At 45.7% G+C, this 20,287-nt stretch overlaps 1 protein-coding gene across 2 annotated transcripts in view; it reads left to right on the forward strand.

Moving 5' to 3' along the window:
- Positions 1 to 20,287, forward strand: part of abcc1 (ATP binding cassette subfamily C member 1 (ABCC1 blood group)) — an 84,360-nt gene that overhangs the window by 59,706 nt on the left and 4,367 nt on the right. The window contains exons 20-28 of one of the 2 annotated variants that reach the window (XM_079520165.1): positions 138 to 203; positions 2,423 to 2,474; positions 3,704 to 3,839; positions 5,231 to 5,438; positions 6,853 to 7,163; positions 8,615 to 8,814; positions 11,127 to 11,253; positions 12,221 to 12,322; positions 14,800 to 14,946. In XM_079520165.1, the coding sequence (XP_079376291.1) occupies positions 138 to 203; positions 2,423 to 2,474; positions 3,704 to 3,839; positions 5,231 to 5,438; positions 6,853 to 7,163; positions 8,615 to 8,814; positions 11,127 to 11,253; positions 12,221 to 12,322; positions 14,800 to 14,946 (1,349 nt within the window). The remainder of the gene's footprint in view (positions 1 to 137; positions 204 to 2,422; positions 2,475 to 3,703; positions 3,840 to 5,230; positions 5,439 to 6,852; positions 7,164 to 8,614; positions 8,815 to 11,126; positions 11,254 to 12,220; positions 12,323 to 14,799; positions 14,947 to 20,287) is intronic. The other variant, XM_079520166.1, reaches the window with a different exon arrangement.

The following is a 20,287-nucleotide window of genomic DNA, read 5'->3' on the forward strand; positions in this document are numbered from 1 at the left end:
GTTCCGCCCCCTTTCTCCTGTTCTCACCAACCTGCGCTATGATTTATTCTGTGTTTGTCTTCTTTACATGTGATGTGTCCATATGTGTCTTTCTCTATTTGTCTTTTTTGTTTTTCCCTCGTCTGCCCTTCATTCAGAAGAGGGAAGGGAGGAGGAGGAGGAGGAGGAGGAGGAGGAGGAGGAGGAGGAGGGGAGAGATGAAGGTTTGGCTGGTTGTTGTGTTCATTGGTCCATTATGGGGACTTGGTTCAAAAAGGGGCATGTTTCTGATCTTAGACGTCAGAATGTGTTTACTCGTCTTGTGGGGAGAAAAACGTGTTTTGTGAGTGCCTCTGGAGCAAGTGAGTTAAGTTAACTAACATCACTTTCTCTTGCCACTGCTCTGCACTCTCAGTGGAAATGGCGGTTGATGTACTCACTCCTTTGTGTCACTCCACCAGTGTAACATTTTGACAGCACATTTTGATTTAGTCAGTCTTTTGAATAAAATTGCGTGTACATTGGCTATTTTCGGTGTGCGACATCTGTTCTCAACCAAGCATAAAATGACTTGGTTATACTTATCTCTTCTTTGCTACTCCCTCCATAAGATTTACATCTGTTTTTTATTTGTTGATAGTCCGTTTATTTAGCCATAGTTTCAGTAATCACAGCTTAGCTTTTTTTTAGTTTCCGTAGTCGACTTTAACACTGCACTCCACGCAACGAGAACACAGATTATTTTGTCTGACATCAGTGGAAACATGTCCTTGTCTTGGTCCCCTACTGGTGCTTGGTACGTGCATGACGTTACGAGAAGGAATGGATTTCTAATCGGGCCTGCGTGGGGCAGACTCGCAGCCTGCGTGGTTCATGAATGTCCGCACACGTTCTATAATCCTGCCCCGGCCTTCATTCAATAAATAATACAACGTTTACCCCCACGGGGGAAACATTTAGTCGTTTCCTTTTTTGTAGAAATGGGTAAAAGGACAAGGAAGGATACTGACAGGGTGCTTCTTACTTAAAGTTCATATACAGCCATTCTATCTAACATGCAAATTATATTTGCATGTTGGCCTTTTTGGGGGGCATTGTATTCAAACGTATCTCCTTTGGGTCCTCACTGATGCTCACTTTAGCAGCACCATTCGGTCTACTCGCTCTGTGTCACAAACGTGAGCAGTTCTAAAATGTCCCTGCTGATAATGTCTTGATGCAACAGTCGTGGCCACGTGGCTATTTTTAGCATCCTAACTGCCTAGGATGGGAAAGGCTATATTTTTTTCCCTTATCTTGAAACGCATGTTTAAGAAACCCACAGCTTGACTGATACACGGAGTGAGTTGACAAAAAATGGCCCCTACTGCATTGAGCATCAGTGAGGAGGCCATGGTTTTGTTTTGGTTGAACGAGTGTTCAACCAGCCTCCTCACGCAGGTTCAGTTGACCAGGTTCTGTCCTTTTAGTGTCCTTCATAGTGCTGCTGCTGCTGCTGCTAGAAGCTCCATGTATGGCTCATTGAGGGATGTCGTTCTGCATCTGGCCCGGACTGGCTTCAGTGGCACGCCGCGCATGTCAATTCAAACAGCTGGTGCCCAGACTGTTCAGGAGGAATGGTGAACGTTTCCTTCTGATGCTGCGTTCACACGGGCCGATGCAAAAAAGATGCAAAGCTTACTACACGGTGCTTGTGGCTTTTGCAGCAGCTACAACACGTCGGGCGTATCTTTGTATCCTCATGTCGCTGCCTGGCTTCCATTGAAAATGAATGGTAGACTGTATTGTTGTACTGTTGCATCTGGACGCAGCATGAGAACATTTTGCAAATGGATGGGTCCCCAAAAAGGAACAGCCATGCTAACCTGCACTGCATTTTATTATTAAGCATAACTTATAAATGCATATTGCAATAATCAGACTATTTAAAGGACAGTTCATGATTGGGCAAGTAGTGGTAGGCCTAGTAGTGGCGGTAGTAGTAGTAGTAGTAGTAATAATAAGTTACTAGCGATCACATAAAACGTAGCCACTGGTTCCCATGTTGTTGGCTTCATCAAAGTAGTCTGACAGACTCCTGCTAGGATGTGTTGTACTGGTGTGGTGTGTGTTCTGTGTGAAGGTGACAGAGTCCAACTAGGATGTGTTGTACTGGTGTGGTGTGTGTGTGTTCTGTGTGAAGGTGACAGAGTCCAACTAGGATGTGTTGTACTGGTGTGTGGTGTGTTCTGTGTGAAGGTGATCGGTTGAATAGAATTAACAGCTTGACCGACGGACACTTTGAGAAGAAAACCAGCATGGTGGTGGTGTTTGAATGCAAGCAAAACTACCGAGAGTGTAGACATCTTTGATGTCATTGCACAATATTGAGTATATATGTATATAATCTGATGCTGATTTCACTGTTTCTATTTCCCTATTTTATTTCATTTATTTATTTTAGTTTCTGGACCAAAGAAAGGAATAGAGAACGGAGGTCCTGCCGCTGTCATTGGGTGAGTGTCTGGAAATCAGTAATGTGTATTTTGTGAGAACATGATGTCAACAGACCAGTTCTGTTGTCATCATGACACCCTCCATGCACACTGGCACATGACGATGTGCATGTCAAGTCTACACACACAGGCATAATATGCACACTTTTTAAATGCACACACACACACACACACAATGCAGTTAGACCTTCAAGCACCTCAAAATATGCTTCTACGGCTAATGTATATTCTTCGCTAATTTGTATTACTATTGTTATTGCTGCTACGATGTTGAGGAACCAAAACTAAATAATGTCACTCTTGTGTGCTCGTATATAAGAAATTCTTGAAATGTTACCATGAGGCCAGACAAATGTATTTGTATAGCGCCCATTCAACAAGAAGACAATTCAATGTGCTTTACGCACAACATCAAGCAAAGCCAAGGAAACTCAATTAGAAAATTACATTAGGATACAATAAAACACATATGACTAAAAATAACAAATAATTACCGTGCAGAAGAGAACGGAAATGGATGGACATGATGTACAAGTACACCCCCTGGACATGACGCTAGTATGTCACCGGGACTTACCCCCAATTTAAGCCAACCCTTTGATGCTGAGTGACAAGCAGGGAGGCACTGGGTCCCATTTTTCCGAACCCCGGGGAACTTCCAGTCTCTAGGGCAGACACTCTAACCACAAGGCCACTGAGCTTTATTTAACCAGTAACAACACATTGAGACTGCGTCTCTTTTACAAGTGGGAACTGGCCAAGAGGCAGAAATAAAATTACACTTCAATACTACATCGTACACATTATAGAACAGCAAATAAAACAGCCATGATGCACCTCAAAGTACCTATGAAATAAATACAACAAATCACTAAAGTGCTGATCATTTAGTGGCAGGGCAAATACACAATGTACAAAATAATAAATATATAGGCATGAACATAGGCTGGTACATATCCAAACATGTGCAGGTGTTGGACTGTACATCCAAGATGCTCCTTTTGAAACTTCTCAAAGGAACTTTCAAAGCCAATTTTTTTTGTCTGGACTGTAGGTCGTTCCACGACCAAGGGGCCAAAGAAGGCCAGACATTTTTATACCCCCCCTCGGATTTGAATGCTGTGGTACTACACACCGTAGCCAAGCATTTGATCTGAGGTTTAGACCATTAAGCTGGTAGTAACATTGTCGTGTAATAACGTTCATCAATGTAAACCTCCTCCCTGCAGTCAAGGTGTCCAGCAGAGCGGCAGTTCCACCAAACTGGCTCAGAAGAGCGGAGCGGGGGACGAGGTTCTGGGGAAGAAGGCCAAGAACGATGAGGTGGGCAAGCTGATGGAGGCAGACAAGGCCAACACGGGGAAGGTAAGGTTGGTTGTGTGTGTGTGTGTGTGTGTGTGTGTGTGTGTGTGTGCACGTGCGTGCGTGCGTGCGTGCATGCGTGCACCTCGTTCAACATTTTGTGCAATACATTGTGTGTGTGTGTGTGTGTGTGTGTGTGTTCCGTTTTTATGTCTGTGGACAAAGATTGGTTGTCAACGTGATAGCGTCCGAACCGTGCAAGATGCTCAGTCACGCGGTAAACCGATAATAGCTAGCTGATAGCATTTTCTCCATTAGCTTTGCTATGACGTCCTCATAATAACACGCTTTCAGTGGATACTTTTCAGTAACCCTTAGTGCTAATTAAAGAAAGGCTTGTCGACAGCGACTATATACAGCAGTGGTTCCCAAACTTTTTCATGTCCAGGACCCCCAAATTGACACGAATTAGCCCTGCGGACCCCCATTTGAAAAGGTATGCCAGGGACCCCCATAAGAGAAGATTTTTACTACAGCTCTAGTAGTGATTCTCAACCATTTTCATTTCAAGCACCCCCAGTTTGACACGCATTAGTCTACGGACCCCCATTTATTGGAATTTCTATCTCTGGGACCCCCAATTTATGCTGTAAAATCAATGTTAATTTAACTCTGAGAGGGTCCGTTTGGTTCCGTTTGTTTCCATTTGTACACTCTCTTGAGTTACAGACCCATAAGGGTCCATTTGGTTCCTAACTATCATTTAGGTGGGGAGTTCCAGGGGGTCCCCAGCTAAATGATAGTTTGGAACCAAATGGACCAGTATGGGTCTAGGGTCCATTTGGTTCCATTTGTACACTCTCAGAGTTAAAATAATACTGATTTTACAATATAAATTGGGGTCCCAGAGATCGAAATGCCATTAAATGGGGGGTCCGTAGACTAATGCATGTCAAATTGAGAGCCGTGAAAATCTTCTCGTATGGGGGTCCCTGGCATATCTTTTCAAATGGGGGGTCCGCAGGGCTAATTAGTGTCAATTTAGGGGTCCTTGACGTGAAAAAGTTTGGGAACCACTAGCCTCGGAAACCCAGACGTTTTTATTTCCAGGGAGAAAAAAAACGTCTGGGTCCGAGTCCACTTCAATTCGGCATAGAGTAGCATAAACGTCGCTCACTCTCTGCTGATTTCTGATCGTCTGCACCACTGTTAAATTGATGCACACACGCACACATGTACACACACACTCCTCTCTGTCGCTCTAATTAATTAGTCTCATGTCATGCAGCTGCGTGTAGTTTCTCCCGGCGAATCCTGCCGGGAGCTGCCTATGCCATAGAAAGCATAGGTGAGTTCCAGTCTAGGGAACCACTGCCCTAGGGGTCCCCGGACCCCACTCTGGGAACCACTGATATCCAGTACTGTATTGTGACCTTTTGGACCTCCCTCCCCAGGTGAAGCTGGCGGTGTTCTGGGAGTACATGAAGGCCATCGGCGTGCTGCTGTCCATCATCAGCCTGCTGCTCTTCGTGGTTCACCACACGGCCTCGCTGTTCTCCAACTACTGGCTCAGCCTGTGGACGGACGACCCCGTGGTCAACGGAACGCAGCCCAACCGGGAGATGAGGCTGGGCGTCTACGGAGCCCTGGGCTTCACACAAGGTCAGGAGGGAGGGAGAGGGTGCTGGGTGTAGGGGGGGGGGGGTTGGGGGTGGATTGGGTGTTAAAGTAGCTATAAGCATGATTTTTTTTCTTTCCCAGGACCCCAACGTATACTCCGTCTATATAATATCCCTCTGCCATATAATCACGGTGTAGTCGCCGTAGTCTGAAAACCCACCTCTTCAGACTCCATCTCGGCCCGTAGAACTTGCACTTGCCTCGACAACCTTACAGGCGTATATAACTTATGTAATATAAGATTTATAAGTTAGCATTTTATGTAGACGTAGCACATGGCACTCTAAAATGTATACTCATAGCTTCTTCACTGTGCAGATAATCTACTGTTTGACAGATATTAGGCTCTTAGCTTGCTTATGACTTCTTGATGACTATTTCTATGTATTTGACCTTGTGTTGTTTTTGTAAGCTTGTAAATCGCTCTGGATTAAGAGCGTCTGCTAAATGCCTAAATTGTAACTACCCCTTCCTCTCCCCTTATCTCCCCTCCCCCCAGGCCTGGCGGTCTTCTGCTACTCTATCTCTGTGTCTTAAATACCCCTCTCCTCTCTCTCCTCCCCCCAGGCGTGGCGGTCTTCTGCTACTCCATCTAACTACCCCTCTCTCCCCTCCCCCCAGGCGTGGCGGTCTTCTGCTACTCCATCTAACTACCCCTCTCTCCCCTCCCCCCAGGCGTGGTGGTCTTCTGCTACTCTATCTCTGTGTCTTAACTACCCCTCCCTCTCCTCTCTCTCTCCCCTGCTACTCCATCTAACTACCCCTCTCTATCCCCTCCCCCCAGGCGTGGCGGTCTTCTGCTACTCTATCTCTGTGTCTTAACTACCCCTCCCTCTCCTCTCTCTCTCCCCTGCTACTCCATCTAACTACCCCTCCCTCTCCTCTCTCTCTCCCCTGCTACTCCATCTAACTACCCCTCTCTCTCTCCTCCCCCCAGGCGTGGCGGTCTTCTGCTACTCTATCTCTGTGTCTTAACTACCCCTCCCTCTCCTCTCTCTCTCCCCTGCTACTCCATCTAACTACCCCTCCCTCTCCTCTCTCTCTCCCCTGCTACTCCATCTAACTACCCCTCTCTCTCTCCTCCCCCCAGGCGTGGCGGTCTTCTGCTACTCTATCTCTGTGTCTTAACTACCCCTCCCTCTCCTCTCTCTCTCCCCTGCTACTCCATCTAACTACCCCTCCCTCTCCTCTCTCTCTCCCCTGCTACTCCATCTAACTACCCCTCTCTCTCTCCTCCCCCCAGGCGTGGCGGTCTTCTGCTACTCTATCTCTGTGTCTTAACTACCCCTCCCTCTCCTCTCTCTCTCCCCTGCTACTCCATCTAACTACCCCTCTCTCTCCTCTCTCTCTCCCCTGCTACTCCATCTAACTACCCCTCTCTCTCTCCTCCCCCCAGGCGTGGCGGTCTTCTGCTACTCCATCTCGGTGTCCATCGGGGGCATCCTGGCCTCGCGCTACCTCCACCAGTCCATGCTGTTCAACGTGCTGCGCTCGCCCATGTCCTTCTTCGAGCGCACGCCCAGCGGCAACCTGGTGAACCGCTTCGCCAAGGAGACGGACACCATCGACTCGGTGCTGCCCGGCATCATCAAGATGTTCATGGGCTCCATGTTCAACGTGCTGGGCGGCTGCGCCATGATCCTGGTGGCCACGCCGCTGGTGGCCGTGGTCATCCCTCCGCTGGGACTGCTCTACCTCTTCGTCCAGGTGGGTGTGAACTAGGGCATACTAGTCGACTAGTTTACTAGTCGACTAGTAAATCCACTAGTCGACCTTGTTGGTACTAGTTGACTAGTTTTTTGGGGGGGGGTTCTTCGATTTTGTAGGCCTCAAGATCAGGTAGATTATAGTTAAAGTCACCAATGTACACAGTTTTTAAATGTACAAATATTTATTTCCCCCCCAAAAAAAACAACATAATAGGTAGTTAAACAACTAGTCGACTAGTAAACTAGGCAACTAGTAAAAATGACTAGAAGTGAATGCCCTAGTGTGAACGAGAACGGGCCTCCGCGAGGCGATAGCGCTTTTTACGTGTTTTTTATTGAAGTCTCATGGCGCCAAAAACGCCTTTTTTACGTGTTTTTGGACGTTTTATTAATTCATAATCGTCTCGCTAATATTTACCGGAAAGCGGAGCTCCCGGTTACAACTCTCAGCTCGCTGTGTTTTTCCTGTCGCAAGATGGCGGCCCGCACAATGCTTTGTGAGCGGCGATCTTTTGCGGCGTTTCTCTCGGATTTGCGGCTCAGATTGATGTCGATTTGAACAACGTGACGATGTTAGGGTCTCAATACAAAATCGTCACTACCGCACGGTTAAAATATGAATGCTTCTGAAGACTTTTAAATATGCGGTGTTCATATTGGCTATAGCCGATTCTCGCTAACTGTTTTTTGGGGAAGGGAAACGGAAGGGGTTTCCCAAGTGAAATAGAGCGCTGTCTATGGTGGCGGCAGCACGACGGTGCCGGAGGTTTTGGTGGTGGGCAATGAGTTAAGGTCAGTCCACACCAAGGGGCCAGTTAGGCTATTCAACGTTGAAGCTCTGGGCCCTAGTGGTAGGAGGAGGGACTAAAGGCGGACCCGTGGATTCATGACCGGGAAACCCCGTGCAGCTGGGCTTTAACATTGTGTCGTGACGTAGGACCATCACTCCAACGTCACCCCGGACCTCAAATTTGAGGTCCGGAGGAGGGACTTCCGGCAGTCTTCCGGGTGCTTCAAAACGCCACTGAGCAACTTCCACTGACATGAATAGCTGGGGGGGCGGAGCTTCGCGCCAGTTCAGTCTCTATCCTTTTATATACTCTATGGTTCACACCAATGCAACTCCTTGCAACGAAATTGTTGTAGAGACTGTTGTGGACTGACACGTTGCAGACTGGTGCCATTTGGGGATAATGGAGTTTCAAGTGGTTGCAAGGATTCAACAATGATGTCACTAATAATGCAACACGGAAGTAGCACGGACTCGAAACTAAACCTAAACCACAGTGACGTGACGTCACTGACGAATCCTTGGTATTGGCATCTTCATGCGACCGAGTCAATGTCACTCCGCTGGAGGATTTATATTCATGGCCGCGAAACAATGACCGCCACAATGAACCCCATTCATTGTCTCTTGCTTTACTCCATCCTCTCTCTCCCTCCCAGAGGTTCTACGTGGCCTCGTCTCGTCAGCTGAAGCGTCTGGAGTCGGTGAGCCGCTCTCCGGTCTACACCCACTTCAGTGAGACCCTGCTGGGCACCAGCGTCATCCGGGCCTTCGGAGAGCAGGAGCGCTTCATCCGCGAGAGCGACCACCGCGTCGACCACAACCAGAGGGCCTACTACCCCAGCATCGTGGCCAACAGGTGAGTGATGTGACCACAACCAGAGGGCCTATACTACCCCAACATCGTGGCCAACAGGTGAGTGATGTGACCACAACCAGAGGGCCTATACTACCCCAGCATCGTGGCCAACAGGTGAGTGATGTGACCACAACCAGAGGGCCTATACTACCCCAGCATCGTGGCCAACAGGTGAGTGATGTGACCACAACCAGAGGGCCTATACTACCCCAGCATCGTGGCCAACAGGTGAGTGATGTGACCACAACCAGAGGGCCTATACTACCCCAGCATCGTGGCCAACCGGTGGGTGATGTGACCACAACCAGAGGGCCTATACTACCCCAGCATCGTGGCCAACAGGTGAGTGATGTGACCACAACCAGAGGGCCTATACTACCCCAGCATCGTGGCCAACAGGTGAGTGATGTGACCACAACCAGAGGGCCTATACTACCCCAGCATCGTGGCCAACAGGTGAGTGATGTGACCACAACCAGAGGGCCTATACTACCCCAGCATCGTGGCCAACAGGTGAGTGATGTGACCACAACCAGAGGGCCTATACTACCCCAGCATCGTGGCCAACAGGTGAGTGATGTGACCACAACCAGAGGGCCTATACTACCCCAGCATCGTGGCCAACCGGTGGGTGATGTGACCACAACCAGAGGGCCTATACTACCCCAGCATCGTGGCCAACAGGTGAGTGATGTGACCACAACCAGAGGGCCTATACTACCCCAGCATCGTGGCCAACAGGTAAGTGATGTGACCACAACCAGAGGGCCTATACTACCCCAGCATCGTGGCCAACAGGTGAGTGATGTGACCACAACCAGAGGGCCTATACTACCCCAGCATCGTGGCCAACAGGTGAGTGATGTGACCACAACCAGAGGGCCTACTCTACCCCAGCATCGTGGCCAACAGGTGAGTGATGTGACCACAACCAGAGGGCCTACTACCCCAGCATCGTGGCCAACAGGTGAGTGATGTGACCACAACCTGAGGGCCTACACTACCCCAGCATCGTGGCCAACAGGTGAGTGATGTGACCACAACCAGAGGGCCTACTACCCCAGCATCGTGGCCAACAGGTGAGTGATGTGACCACAACCAGAGGGCCTACACTACCCCAGCATCGTGGCCAACTGGTGGGTGACGCCGAGGTCACAAGTCTAACTTCAGTGTTACAATGGCCGTTGATATGCATTAGATTAGAGATGGTTCAGTTTAGGTATAATGGTTGTGCTTTAGACGGTTAGGTTAGACATGGTTAAGTTGTAGGTTAGTCTCGCGAGCCACATGCTTCCGTCATACGTGTCGCTTCGCCCTGCGCTTTGAGCTTGTGGATCTGCTACTTTTGCTGCTTTTTTGTGGGACGCTGTAGTAAAGTAGGCCGTTCATTTAGAAATGGTAAATTGTGCATTTATATAGTGCTTCAATCCAAAGCACTTTACATAGATTGTGCATTGAACATTCACCCATTCTCACACACACATTTCATACACCGATGCCAGAGGAAACCATGCAAGGCATCAACCTGCACATCGGGAGCAATTAGGGGTTCAGAGTCTTGCTCAAGGACACTTTGACGGTAACCAACTCTGTGTGGAGCCGGGTTCGAACTGGGAACCTCGCGGTTCCCATCCGTCTGCTCTACCGGCCACCTCTACCCCTGAGCCACTGCTGGCCCATTAACAGTGGGATTCATTAATCGTAATCCCCATTTGACTGCTGTTGTTTTTCACTAACCTTTTTGAAGAACAACCCGGCCGCGATCGTCGTTCCATTACATGAAAATCCGCCTTAAAATAGTGTGATCGTTTGTAATAATGGTGTCCACAAATATTCCTTGGTCCCGACGACAACAACAGCAGCGGGGGGAACTGGGAGACACGGGCGCCGCCGTTCCGCTCCAATAGACTTTGCGTTGCGCCTCAGGGGGGGATTCACACTATGGTCCCGGATGCTCACTCAGGACCACTTGTGGTAGTGTGAATGCTGTGTACCGTTCCCGGGTAGCGGATCAGCCCAACCGTTCCCAGGTCCACATCGGGACCGATTTGAAGTGTAGTCGGATTCAGATCGATGCAATGTGAAGAGCGTTGAATACAGTTGAACGAAGTGTACTCTGTTGCGGAAGAATCAAGGCCAATGTGAAGCCAATAGTTTCATTATATAGATATTCCACTGTTATGTTCTTAGCTTACGTATGTTTCATGATAACTACTTTGTACGTATATGATGCTTTTTTCTTTCTTGCTTAATGTATGTCGCTCTGGATTAAGAGTGTCTGCTAAATGCCTAAATTGCTTGTTTGTGTGCAGGTGGATGGCGGTGCGTCTGGAGTTTGTGGGGAACTGCATCGTGTCGTTTGCCGCTCTGTTCGCTGTGATATCCAGAAAGAACCTGAGTCCAGGCATCATGGGCCTGTCCATCTCATACGCTCTGCAGGTCAACACACACACACACACACACACACACACACACATTCATTTTCATCACTAGGAGGCAGGGCTGCAACTTGTTAATGTTATGTAATGTGTAAAAAAATATATAATTTGTAAAACATTTTAAAATGGTGAAAATAGCCAATCTACAAGTTCACAGCGGCTCACGTCGCGAGGCGTTGTGAGCTTGTAGATCTGCACTCTTGTATCATGTACCGTAGTATGACATCTGTTTTTATTATACATTTAATCTATTCAATTGATTTAGACTTCAGAGTTACTGTAGATCATAAAGTGACAGTAAAAGTAGGTAATAAACTACACAAGGATGGTAAATGCCAAGTTATCTGAGCCCAAAACAGACCTGTTTTAATAGCGTAATGTGTTTACCCAGTAGTCACATAGCATTCTTTTGAGTGGTGTAAACCACTCCTACAACTGGCTTTTGTGTGCAGAAAAAAATGAGCATGGTTGCTATGTTCAAAATAATTTCTGACGTAATTAAATCACACCCAGGTGAACTGGATGACCGTAGCAACCATGGTCATTTTCTCTGCACAGAAAAAGCCAGTTGTGAAATCACATCCGGGTGTGATTTCATTACGTCAGATCAGAGCTGATCAGGCTACATAATACCTTACCTTATTTCATTACGTCAGACATTACGTCAGACCACAGCTGATCATGCTATATAAAACCTTACACCACTCAGTTCACACGGGTGTGATTTTTTATTTCCATTATATGGCCATTTTTTCATGTTCTAATATGGAAGAAAGACAAACATTCACATCACTTAACTGAACATTGATTTTTTGTCTTGATTTTTTTTCCCATTGTTTTTCACCCGTATTCGTCACTCATGCATTGTTGTTATGTTTGTGTGTGTAAGGCATTTTGGCGGTGTTGCATCCGACGCCTCTTCAGCCACTAATGTGTGTGTATTTACCCCATGACTCTTGACTGTGTAGCTGACAGCCTCTCTGTCGTGGCTGGTGAGGATGTCCTCTGACGTGGAGACGAACATCGTCGCTGTGGAGAGGGTCAAAGAGTACGGCGACACAGAGAAAGAGGTATGATTAACCCATTTAGACCTGACGTCGAATTTTTAAAAATGTCTTTTTAAAATGTATTTTTTTCTGAAAAACCTCATGTTTATATATCGGTGGTTCTCAATATTTCATGTCAAGGACCCCAAAAGTTATATGTAATTGGCCGCCGACCCCCATCTGAAAATATGTTGTTCTAGGGGACCTCCAGAAGCAAAGATTTGAGTTAAAAACTGAAACTCTGAAAGAATATTCAAAGATTTGAGGCACATTTTCACCATTTTTCAAAAATAGCAGACCTACAAGCTTGTAGATCTGCTATTTTTCAATAGCTAAAGTATAACATAGGCCTAATGCTTAAAACACCAAAAGGGGTTCCCGCCCAAAATGGATTAAGTGTAGTATAACCTTAGTGTCCCCAACAACCCCCCCCAAAAATGGGGTTACAAACCCAGCGTCGCACCCCGCACACCTGTTTGCATGCCTGTTTGAAACGAGCATCGGCGATGGCACTTTCGCCTCACAGCTACAACGTCCTGGGTTTGATTCCCCGCTGGGGGGGCGTGTTCTCTCCTCCGCGTCATCAGTGCCCATACTCTAGGCGGGGTTGGCGAAAGGGCCTTTCTGTGTGGAGTTTTGCAGGTTCTCCCCATGTCCCCTAGGATAGCTACTCTCACAAAAATAATGCAGTAATACTGGTCTCTATACTGCCTCCCCTTGGCCAGCCAGGAGAGCCTGATGGAGGGGTAAATGGTGCATTTATATAGCGCCTTTATCCAAGGCACTTTACAGAGATTGTGCATTACATTCACCCATTCACACACACATTCATACACCGATGGCGGCGGAAACCATGCGAGGCACCAATCAGCACACCAGGAGTAGGGGTTCAGTGTCTTGCTCAAGGACACTTCGACACCAACTCTGGGGGAGCCCGGGTTCGAACTGGCAACCTTGCGGTTACCATCCAGGCACTCTACCCCTGAGCCACCGCCGCCCCTGGGGAAAGGAACTGGTTGGAGATAGTGTTCCTTCCACGCGCTACGTACTGTACAACCCGGGGAAACTCCCCCCTGTCAGGTCAAAAGAAGCGGCTTGGACTCCTCGTGCATTGAAGGAAGCATGAGGTCAGTCCGTTGCTCTCCCCAGGTTGGCAGAAGGAGTGTAGAACCCATTAGACAATTGGGTGGGGAAAATAAATCGTGGGATAAGAAATTAAGAAGAAAAAAAGAAACGAGCATCGTAGCTGTGGAGAGGGTAGTGTAGTTTAGGGCAGGGGTTCCCAAAGTGGGGTCCGGGGACCCTTAGGGGTCCCTGAGGGAGTTCCAGGGGGTCCCCACCCCAGCTAAATGATAGTTAGGAACCAAATGGACCCTTATGGGTCTGGAACCAAACGGATAGATGGGGGGGTCCGTAGCCTAATGCCGGTCAAACTGGGGGTGCTTGAAATGAAAATGGTTGAGAGCCGTAAAAATCTTCTCTTATGAGGGGTCCCTGGCATATCTTTTCAAATGGGGGGTCCGTGTGGCTAATTAGTGTCAATTTGGGGGTCCTTGACATGAAACAGTTTGGGGACCACTGCTTTAGCGAGTGTCCTCTCTCCACTGCAACAGACACACAGAAACAGGGGAGTGGTCAGGGTTCTTCAAGGTATGATCGGAGATTTTTGGGGTATTTCTACTGCATTTGGGGGGTGGAGATAAATGATCATACCACTAGAGGGCGCCTATGCTCCAAGGATTGTTACATTATTGTGTTTGGGTTAAGAATCCTGATCGGTGTGGAGACTGGAGAGCAATTTAAAGAATGAGAAATGTTGAAACCTGTGCTTGGCAAGACAAAGCGGTTCTATTTGTAGAGCACATTTCAACAACAAGGCAATGTGCTTTACACAGAACACCACTGTGCTTTACACACTCACCACTGCTTTACACAGAACACCACTGTGCTTTACACAGAACATCACTGCTTTACACAGAACATCAAGTTAAATGGAAACACAATTATAAAAGTGCATTGGGATTTTAAAAAGATCACACCCTTGTGAAGTGAGGGGCACTCTTATCATCGTACATCACCATGACGTAACATGTCGATTTGCTCGTCCACATATGACGTAAATTCTCCCTTCATTTTCAATGGGAATTTAATGTTTGTGTAAGATGAAAATCTGCACTGATTTCTTCTTTTTGAGGGGCGCTAGCCCCTCCTAAATTCAGCTATAACTTAAGTACAAATAAGTAAATTCAATTACAGTGCAGAAGAGAAAGAAAATGAACTCGCTGTGTGTGTGTGTCATCCTCCACCCTGCCCCCTGGCTGGCCCACAGTCGTTAGTAATACAAATGTGTGTGTGTGTGTGTGTGTGTGTGTGTGTGTGTGTGTGTGTGTGTGTGTGTGTGTGTGTGTGTGTGTGTGTGTGTGTGTGTGTGTGTGTGTGTGTGTGTGTGTGTGTGTGTGTGTGTGTGTGTGTGTCCATGTCCACTGTGCTCCGTCCTCCAGGCAGAGTGGAGTCATGACCCGTCCACCATGCCCCCGGGCTGGCCCACAGCGGGCTACATAGAGATCAGAGGCTTTGGGCTGCGCTACCGAGAGGACCAGGAGCTGGCCATCAGGAACATCAACGTCACCATCCAGGGAGGGGAGAAGGTACCGCTAACACAGTGGCGTGCACAGATAGACACTAGGGGGTGCTAGAGCACCACCTGCCCTTGCCCTCTGGACAGCAATGTGCCCTAAAAAAAAAAAAACTTTCTTTCTTTTTGTTTTTTTTACAGTGTACAGTATGTGGACCATGGTGACATTGATCATTTCTTGATAAAAAAAAATCTAATATATTATTATTCTAATAATATATTATTTATGCCCCAAAAACTATAAATCTCACCCCAAAATCTATAAATATCACACTGTTAATAAGGCAACCGGCCGGTTCCACGCACTGCACAAGGTGCCCCTTTTTTCACTCTAAATGTCTGTGCACGCCACTGCACAAACATGAATGAACGAATGAATACACGTCACGAGAGAGTGAATGAGTCTTTATTGCAGACGCATGGCCCATAGAAAAACACACAATTACATTACAACAACGAACATAAATAAAAACAGTCCGTTTAATTAATAATTTACATTTGGGGGATATCTTTCACAATAATAAATAAAACATGTTCTAGACATTGTAATGATCACAAAAAATATATGTTACAGGCATTTTAATTACTTTTATCAGGGTTAAAGTTGTGTAAATGTGTGCCTCTGTGGGGGGTATTTAGATGCAAATATCATGACCAATGGCATTGCAAGACGAAACAATGAACATCAATGATGATGTTTAGGTGAAAAAAGAACAGGGGAAAAAAACATTAATGAATTAATATAAAAATGTTGACGAAAAGCATCATTGGGGCTTACAGGGTTAACTCTTTGAGAGTTTCAAGGATTTCTATATAGTTTGTAGACTTCTCTATGGCAGAATGGCGTTTTTGAATGATTTATTGAAAATTCTCTGTTGTGAATGTGTGACAACGAAAGACCTTCAGAGAAAGCTTGACTTGTCTGCTTCCAGGAAAAAAATGAACTGAGTTGATAAAATGTTTAGTTCTTGTGTTGGAAGCCATTTAAAAGAGCCTGCATTTACACTGTTTTCTGTTTCTAGGACAACCAAAAAAAGTTATGCCCGGTTGAAGTTTTATTTTCTAAATGACTTTTTTTCTGCTGGGCGTACATAGCCATGCAATATCTCATTTTAAAGGGTGAGTTGTCTAGTTCAATTAAAATAAAATAAAAAGTTTCTCACATGTACCACTGTAGATATTTTGCCATCTATAAATAGCATGGTCAGTCATGATCAATCTGACCTATCCAGCTAAAAGTCCCCATAGCTCTGAAATTGGAACATCATATAAAATCAATTCTTTTTTGGGGTAAAATTAGACATTCTAACGCACATTTTGATATATACCATGTTTACATAGTCTTACCAGTACCTTGTCTATTCATGCATGTATCTCAAAAACCTGTTATGAAGAAACACAGTTTTGATAAAAAACACATCCAAGGACATTGTTTTGATATGACTTGGTGCCCATGATATGTATCAAAATATAGACTTGAATGTATACTGTATTATAAAAAAGAAATTGAGTTATTACCATCTACCGTTACAGAGTAAATCACAGTTGAAACTTGCTTAGTCATATACAATAAACCTCACAATAGTGAACAAAATAGTCATGACAGGTCTAACTCATTGTAAAAGCGTCTTTTATTTTTTACGACTACTAACATAATAAAATGATAAATATTACAGAAAATAAATAGGCCTACATACAAAACAGTTACTCCTCCCCTAGCTCTGATCCATAGCTCTAAATGCGCATTTAGAGCTATGGATCAGAGCTACTCCTCCCAAATGTCCCCAAACCCAGTCCTTGACGGTGTGTGTGTGTGAGTTAACCTGACTCCGCCATATGGGGCAGCAGAGTGTACACTGTGTTCCCCCCTCCTGCTCCCATCTGGGAACTCTCAGGCAGACTTGATCATAGACATATATACATAGACGCCCCTTCCGGCTCTGAGGCGTGTGTCAAAATTGAAGGCACTATTTTCCCGACATTCCTTGCGAAGAATAGCGGAAGCAAAGCGGAAGCTTGTCAAGCTTCCGCGTGCGTAACATAAGTCCCGGAAAAGACGCGCTGTGATTGGCCAGTAGTCACTTGAGTGACAGCGAGAGACATGGAGGATTCACATGAGTGACGTCACTCGGGCAGCGACGCAGTCGCATTCAGCAAATGCCTTCAGCACTTCTAAATAAGAAAGCTGCGGAGAACTGTTGCTTTGTGTTCACTCTTTTAATGTTTTCTGTTAGTAATCTAATCCCCCCTGGCTCTGATGTTGTATTGTTAATAACTTTGTTGTTTGTGTTTGTTTGTTTGTCTTGTTTTGTAATGTATATTGTCATGACTGTTATAAAGATTTGTTAAAAAAAAAAAAAGCCTTCAGCACTGCACTTCCGCCTTCATTGGGATACACGTCGCTCCAATGAACTGCAGCGGCAAATGAGGCGTCTATGTATATATGTCTATGGACTTGATGCCCGGCCACAAAACGGCCTGGCCAATCAGCAGCAGCTTCTAGCAACTTCTAGCAGTAGCTTCTAGCTGCTGCTGATTGGCCAGGCCGTTTTGTGAGCAACTTCGCTTCTAGCTGCTGCTGATTGGCCAGGCCGTTTTGTGGCCGGGCATCAAGTCTGCCTGAGAGTTCCCAGATGGGAGCAGGAGGGGGGAACCCAGTGTACTCTCTGCTGCCCCATCTGGCGGAGTCAGGTTATGTGTGAGTAGGCTAAATAAAAAAAACACCCAAAAACTGCCCCCCCTGAAATGAATGAATGAATGAATCCGGTTCAGTGTCGGAGAACGCCATCGCAGTCTTGACTCTTCATCCTCCTCCTCCTCCTCATCTGATGCCAGTTCTAAATATATAAAAAGAAATAAACATTTTAGCTGTAGTCAGTGCACGCTACTATTACATGGCGTTTTACCCGGCTGCTGGCGATCAATGATTTTATTGTGCAGTGTCTTTGTGGGCCGAGTCGTGGCATGACAAATACAAATAGATGCTTGTATAAGTAGTATCATGATAAAATAATATGGCGACGTTAGAATGAAACACCAATGAGTGATCGCTGGTAATGTAGCTAGCTGCCCAGGGTATATCCAGCACCATTGCGTCGCAATCATCCAGCAACATTGGTACTGGCTATTGCCCGGGCTTGTGGCCCGGCCAATAGCCAGTACCATTTGTGACCGCTCACAGTAGTTTGATATACAAGGGGGCCATGGTCATTTTTCAGTTTTTTACATATTATGAAACTACATAATGTAAGCTTTCATATGATGTATTGTTCATTGAAATTGGAAAAAAAATGAAGAAGATATGACCATCTGAAACTTGTTGAACTGGAAACCCCAAAGCAGAGAATTTCCCCTGCAAAGATTTCAAAGATGTTAGCACCTCTGGGCCCCAGGAATGGGTGTGACAATAGATACTTGTCTCCACCCCTAATGGCTTGCATAATCACTCCCCCACCCACTAACCACTCCCCCACTAGGCTAGCTGTCAGTGAACACTTAGTAGGCAGTGTGCTAAAGTACATGTTGTTTTACTTAAGTTAAAGTATCAATATTGCAATATAGAAATATAGGACTGACGTTGTTTAGTGTATGTTTTGTAATAATACAATCTAAAAAGTAACTAGTAGGCTAACTGAGTTTTCAAATAAATACATGTGGAGTAAAACTATTTGCAGCCTTGTAGTTTTAGACCCATGCTTTTAATTGCTAAATTTAAAAATGCTGTATATTTACATTACATTATTATTAATATGTACAAAGGTACCTTTTTTACCCCTAAATGCATGGCTTAAATCAGCCGTGCACTGATGTGAAAGAGTTAAAATCTTTTCAACAGCAAGTCAGGGGAAAAAATACCTTAGACGTTTGTTATGATCCTTTCCACGTTTTAAGAAGATCACACCAGGATTTGTACTACACATGTCATCACATTCAATATTTGAGCTGTTCTTCTAACAACAACAATGTCATGGATTGAACAAATTATATAAAAGACGGATTTCACCGCGATGCGCGACCACGCGGACACGCAATGTTATTCTTTCAGTATTGATCATCAGGCAGCAGCATCCAACGGTAATAAAGTTACAAAGATTTAAACACAGTGCTAAACCACACATAGCTACACGTGTTCACTGATATAAAGGGCAAAATAATGGATTACAAGTAACTACAACAATCTCGTCAGAACGCACAGCTGTGTGTAGTGTGGAGACCACAAACACAAAACTGGCAGCGAATTTTTTTTCTTCAGTGGACGACGACGGCTACGTGAAACTGGAGAACAATACATAGGTATGGCCAATCGAAACAACTCTATGTAAATACGTGCAGGAATGTTCACACCCCCAAATTACGCAAATAATCTTTCATTACAGAGACATTTTTGCAATGTAATTACAACGACTTAATGACACTAAAACAACTTTCTGATGGAATAAAAACATTCTTTAACATTCCAACTGTGTTAATGTGGCAAAAAACGAAAACCAAAAAAAAAAGAAAAAAAAGCTATTTTGGTCTATTGTGGAGTTTCATTAGAGCCGACTTGTGGTTGAAAATACTGTGAGGGGTCACATTTGTGCAGTGTTTGTTAGCAACTACTACTAGCCAACAGCCAGTGGAATGTGGTGACGTGATGGTGCTGGATATACGCTGGGCAGCTACATTACCCGCGATCACTCATTGGTGGTGTCATTCTAACGTCGCCATATTATTTTTTCGTGATACTAATTATACAAACATCTATTTGTATGCCACGATGCCACGATTCGGCCCACAAAGACACAGTACAATACATTCATTTGATCAGATGTTTTTGTTAGCTACGTCGATCACCTATAGTACCGACCCTTGTTATATATTCTCCGACTATGCCTGTCACGATGACTAAACCAGTTAGATCTATCCATATATGGTTCTACCACATCTATCTGATATCAGCACTAGGTCGGCTCGGGCCAAATATAGGGATCGTCTTACTAGACATGTCATATTAGGGCATTTTCGAATACAATAAAATTACCTTTTAGCGAAGGCATCAGCCTTGGTGGTAACTCCGGTGGGGAGAAGAAAAAACATTGCACACGTGTAATCCGCGAGGGTGGATGTTGCAGCCCGGCCAACGGTCTGGGACTGGAGAATGCCACTGGACACGGATGGATCATTTTTCACTTTTCAGATTGTTTTTTTTGCGGCGACTGCAAACCTGGCTGAAAAACTCTTCCTCCAGTGCCCACCTCGGAGGAGTCAACCCCCCTGTTCACTGGGGGCTGGGCGTCCGTTTCCAATAGGAAAGCATACACGTGTGTCACGTGACACGGGTTTTCTGGGTAATGGAGTTGAAATATAAGCTC

This window comes from Electrona antarctica, assembly GCF_951216825.1.
Source record: "Electrona antarctica genome assembly, chromosome: 14".
NCBI classification, from domain to species: Eukaryota; Metazoa; Chordata; class Actinopteri; order Myctophiformes; family Myctophidae; genus Electrona; species Electrona antarctica.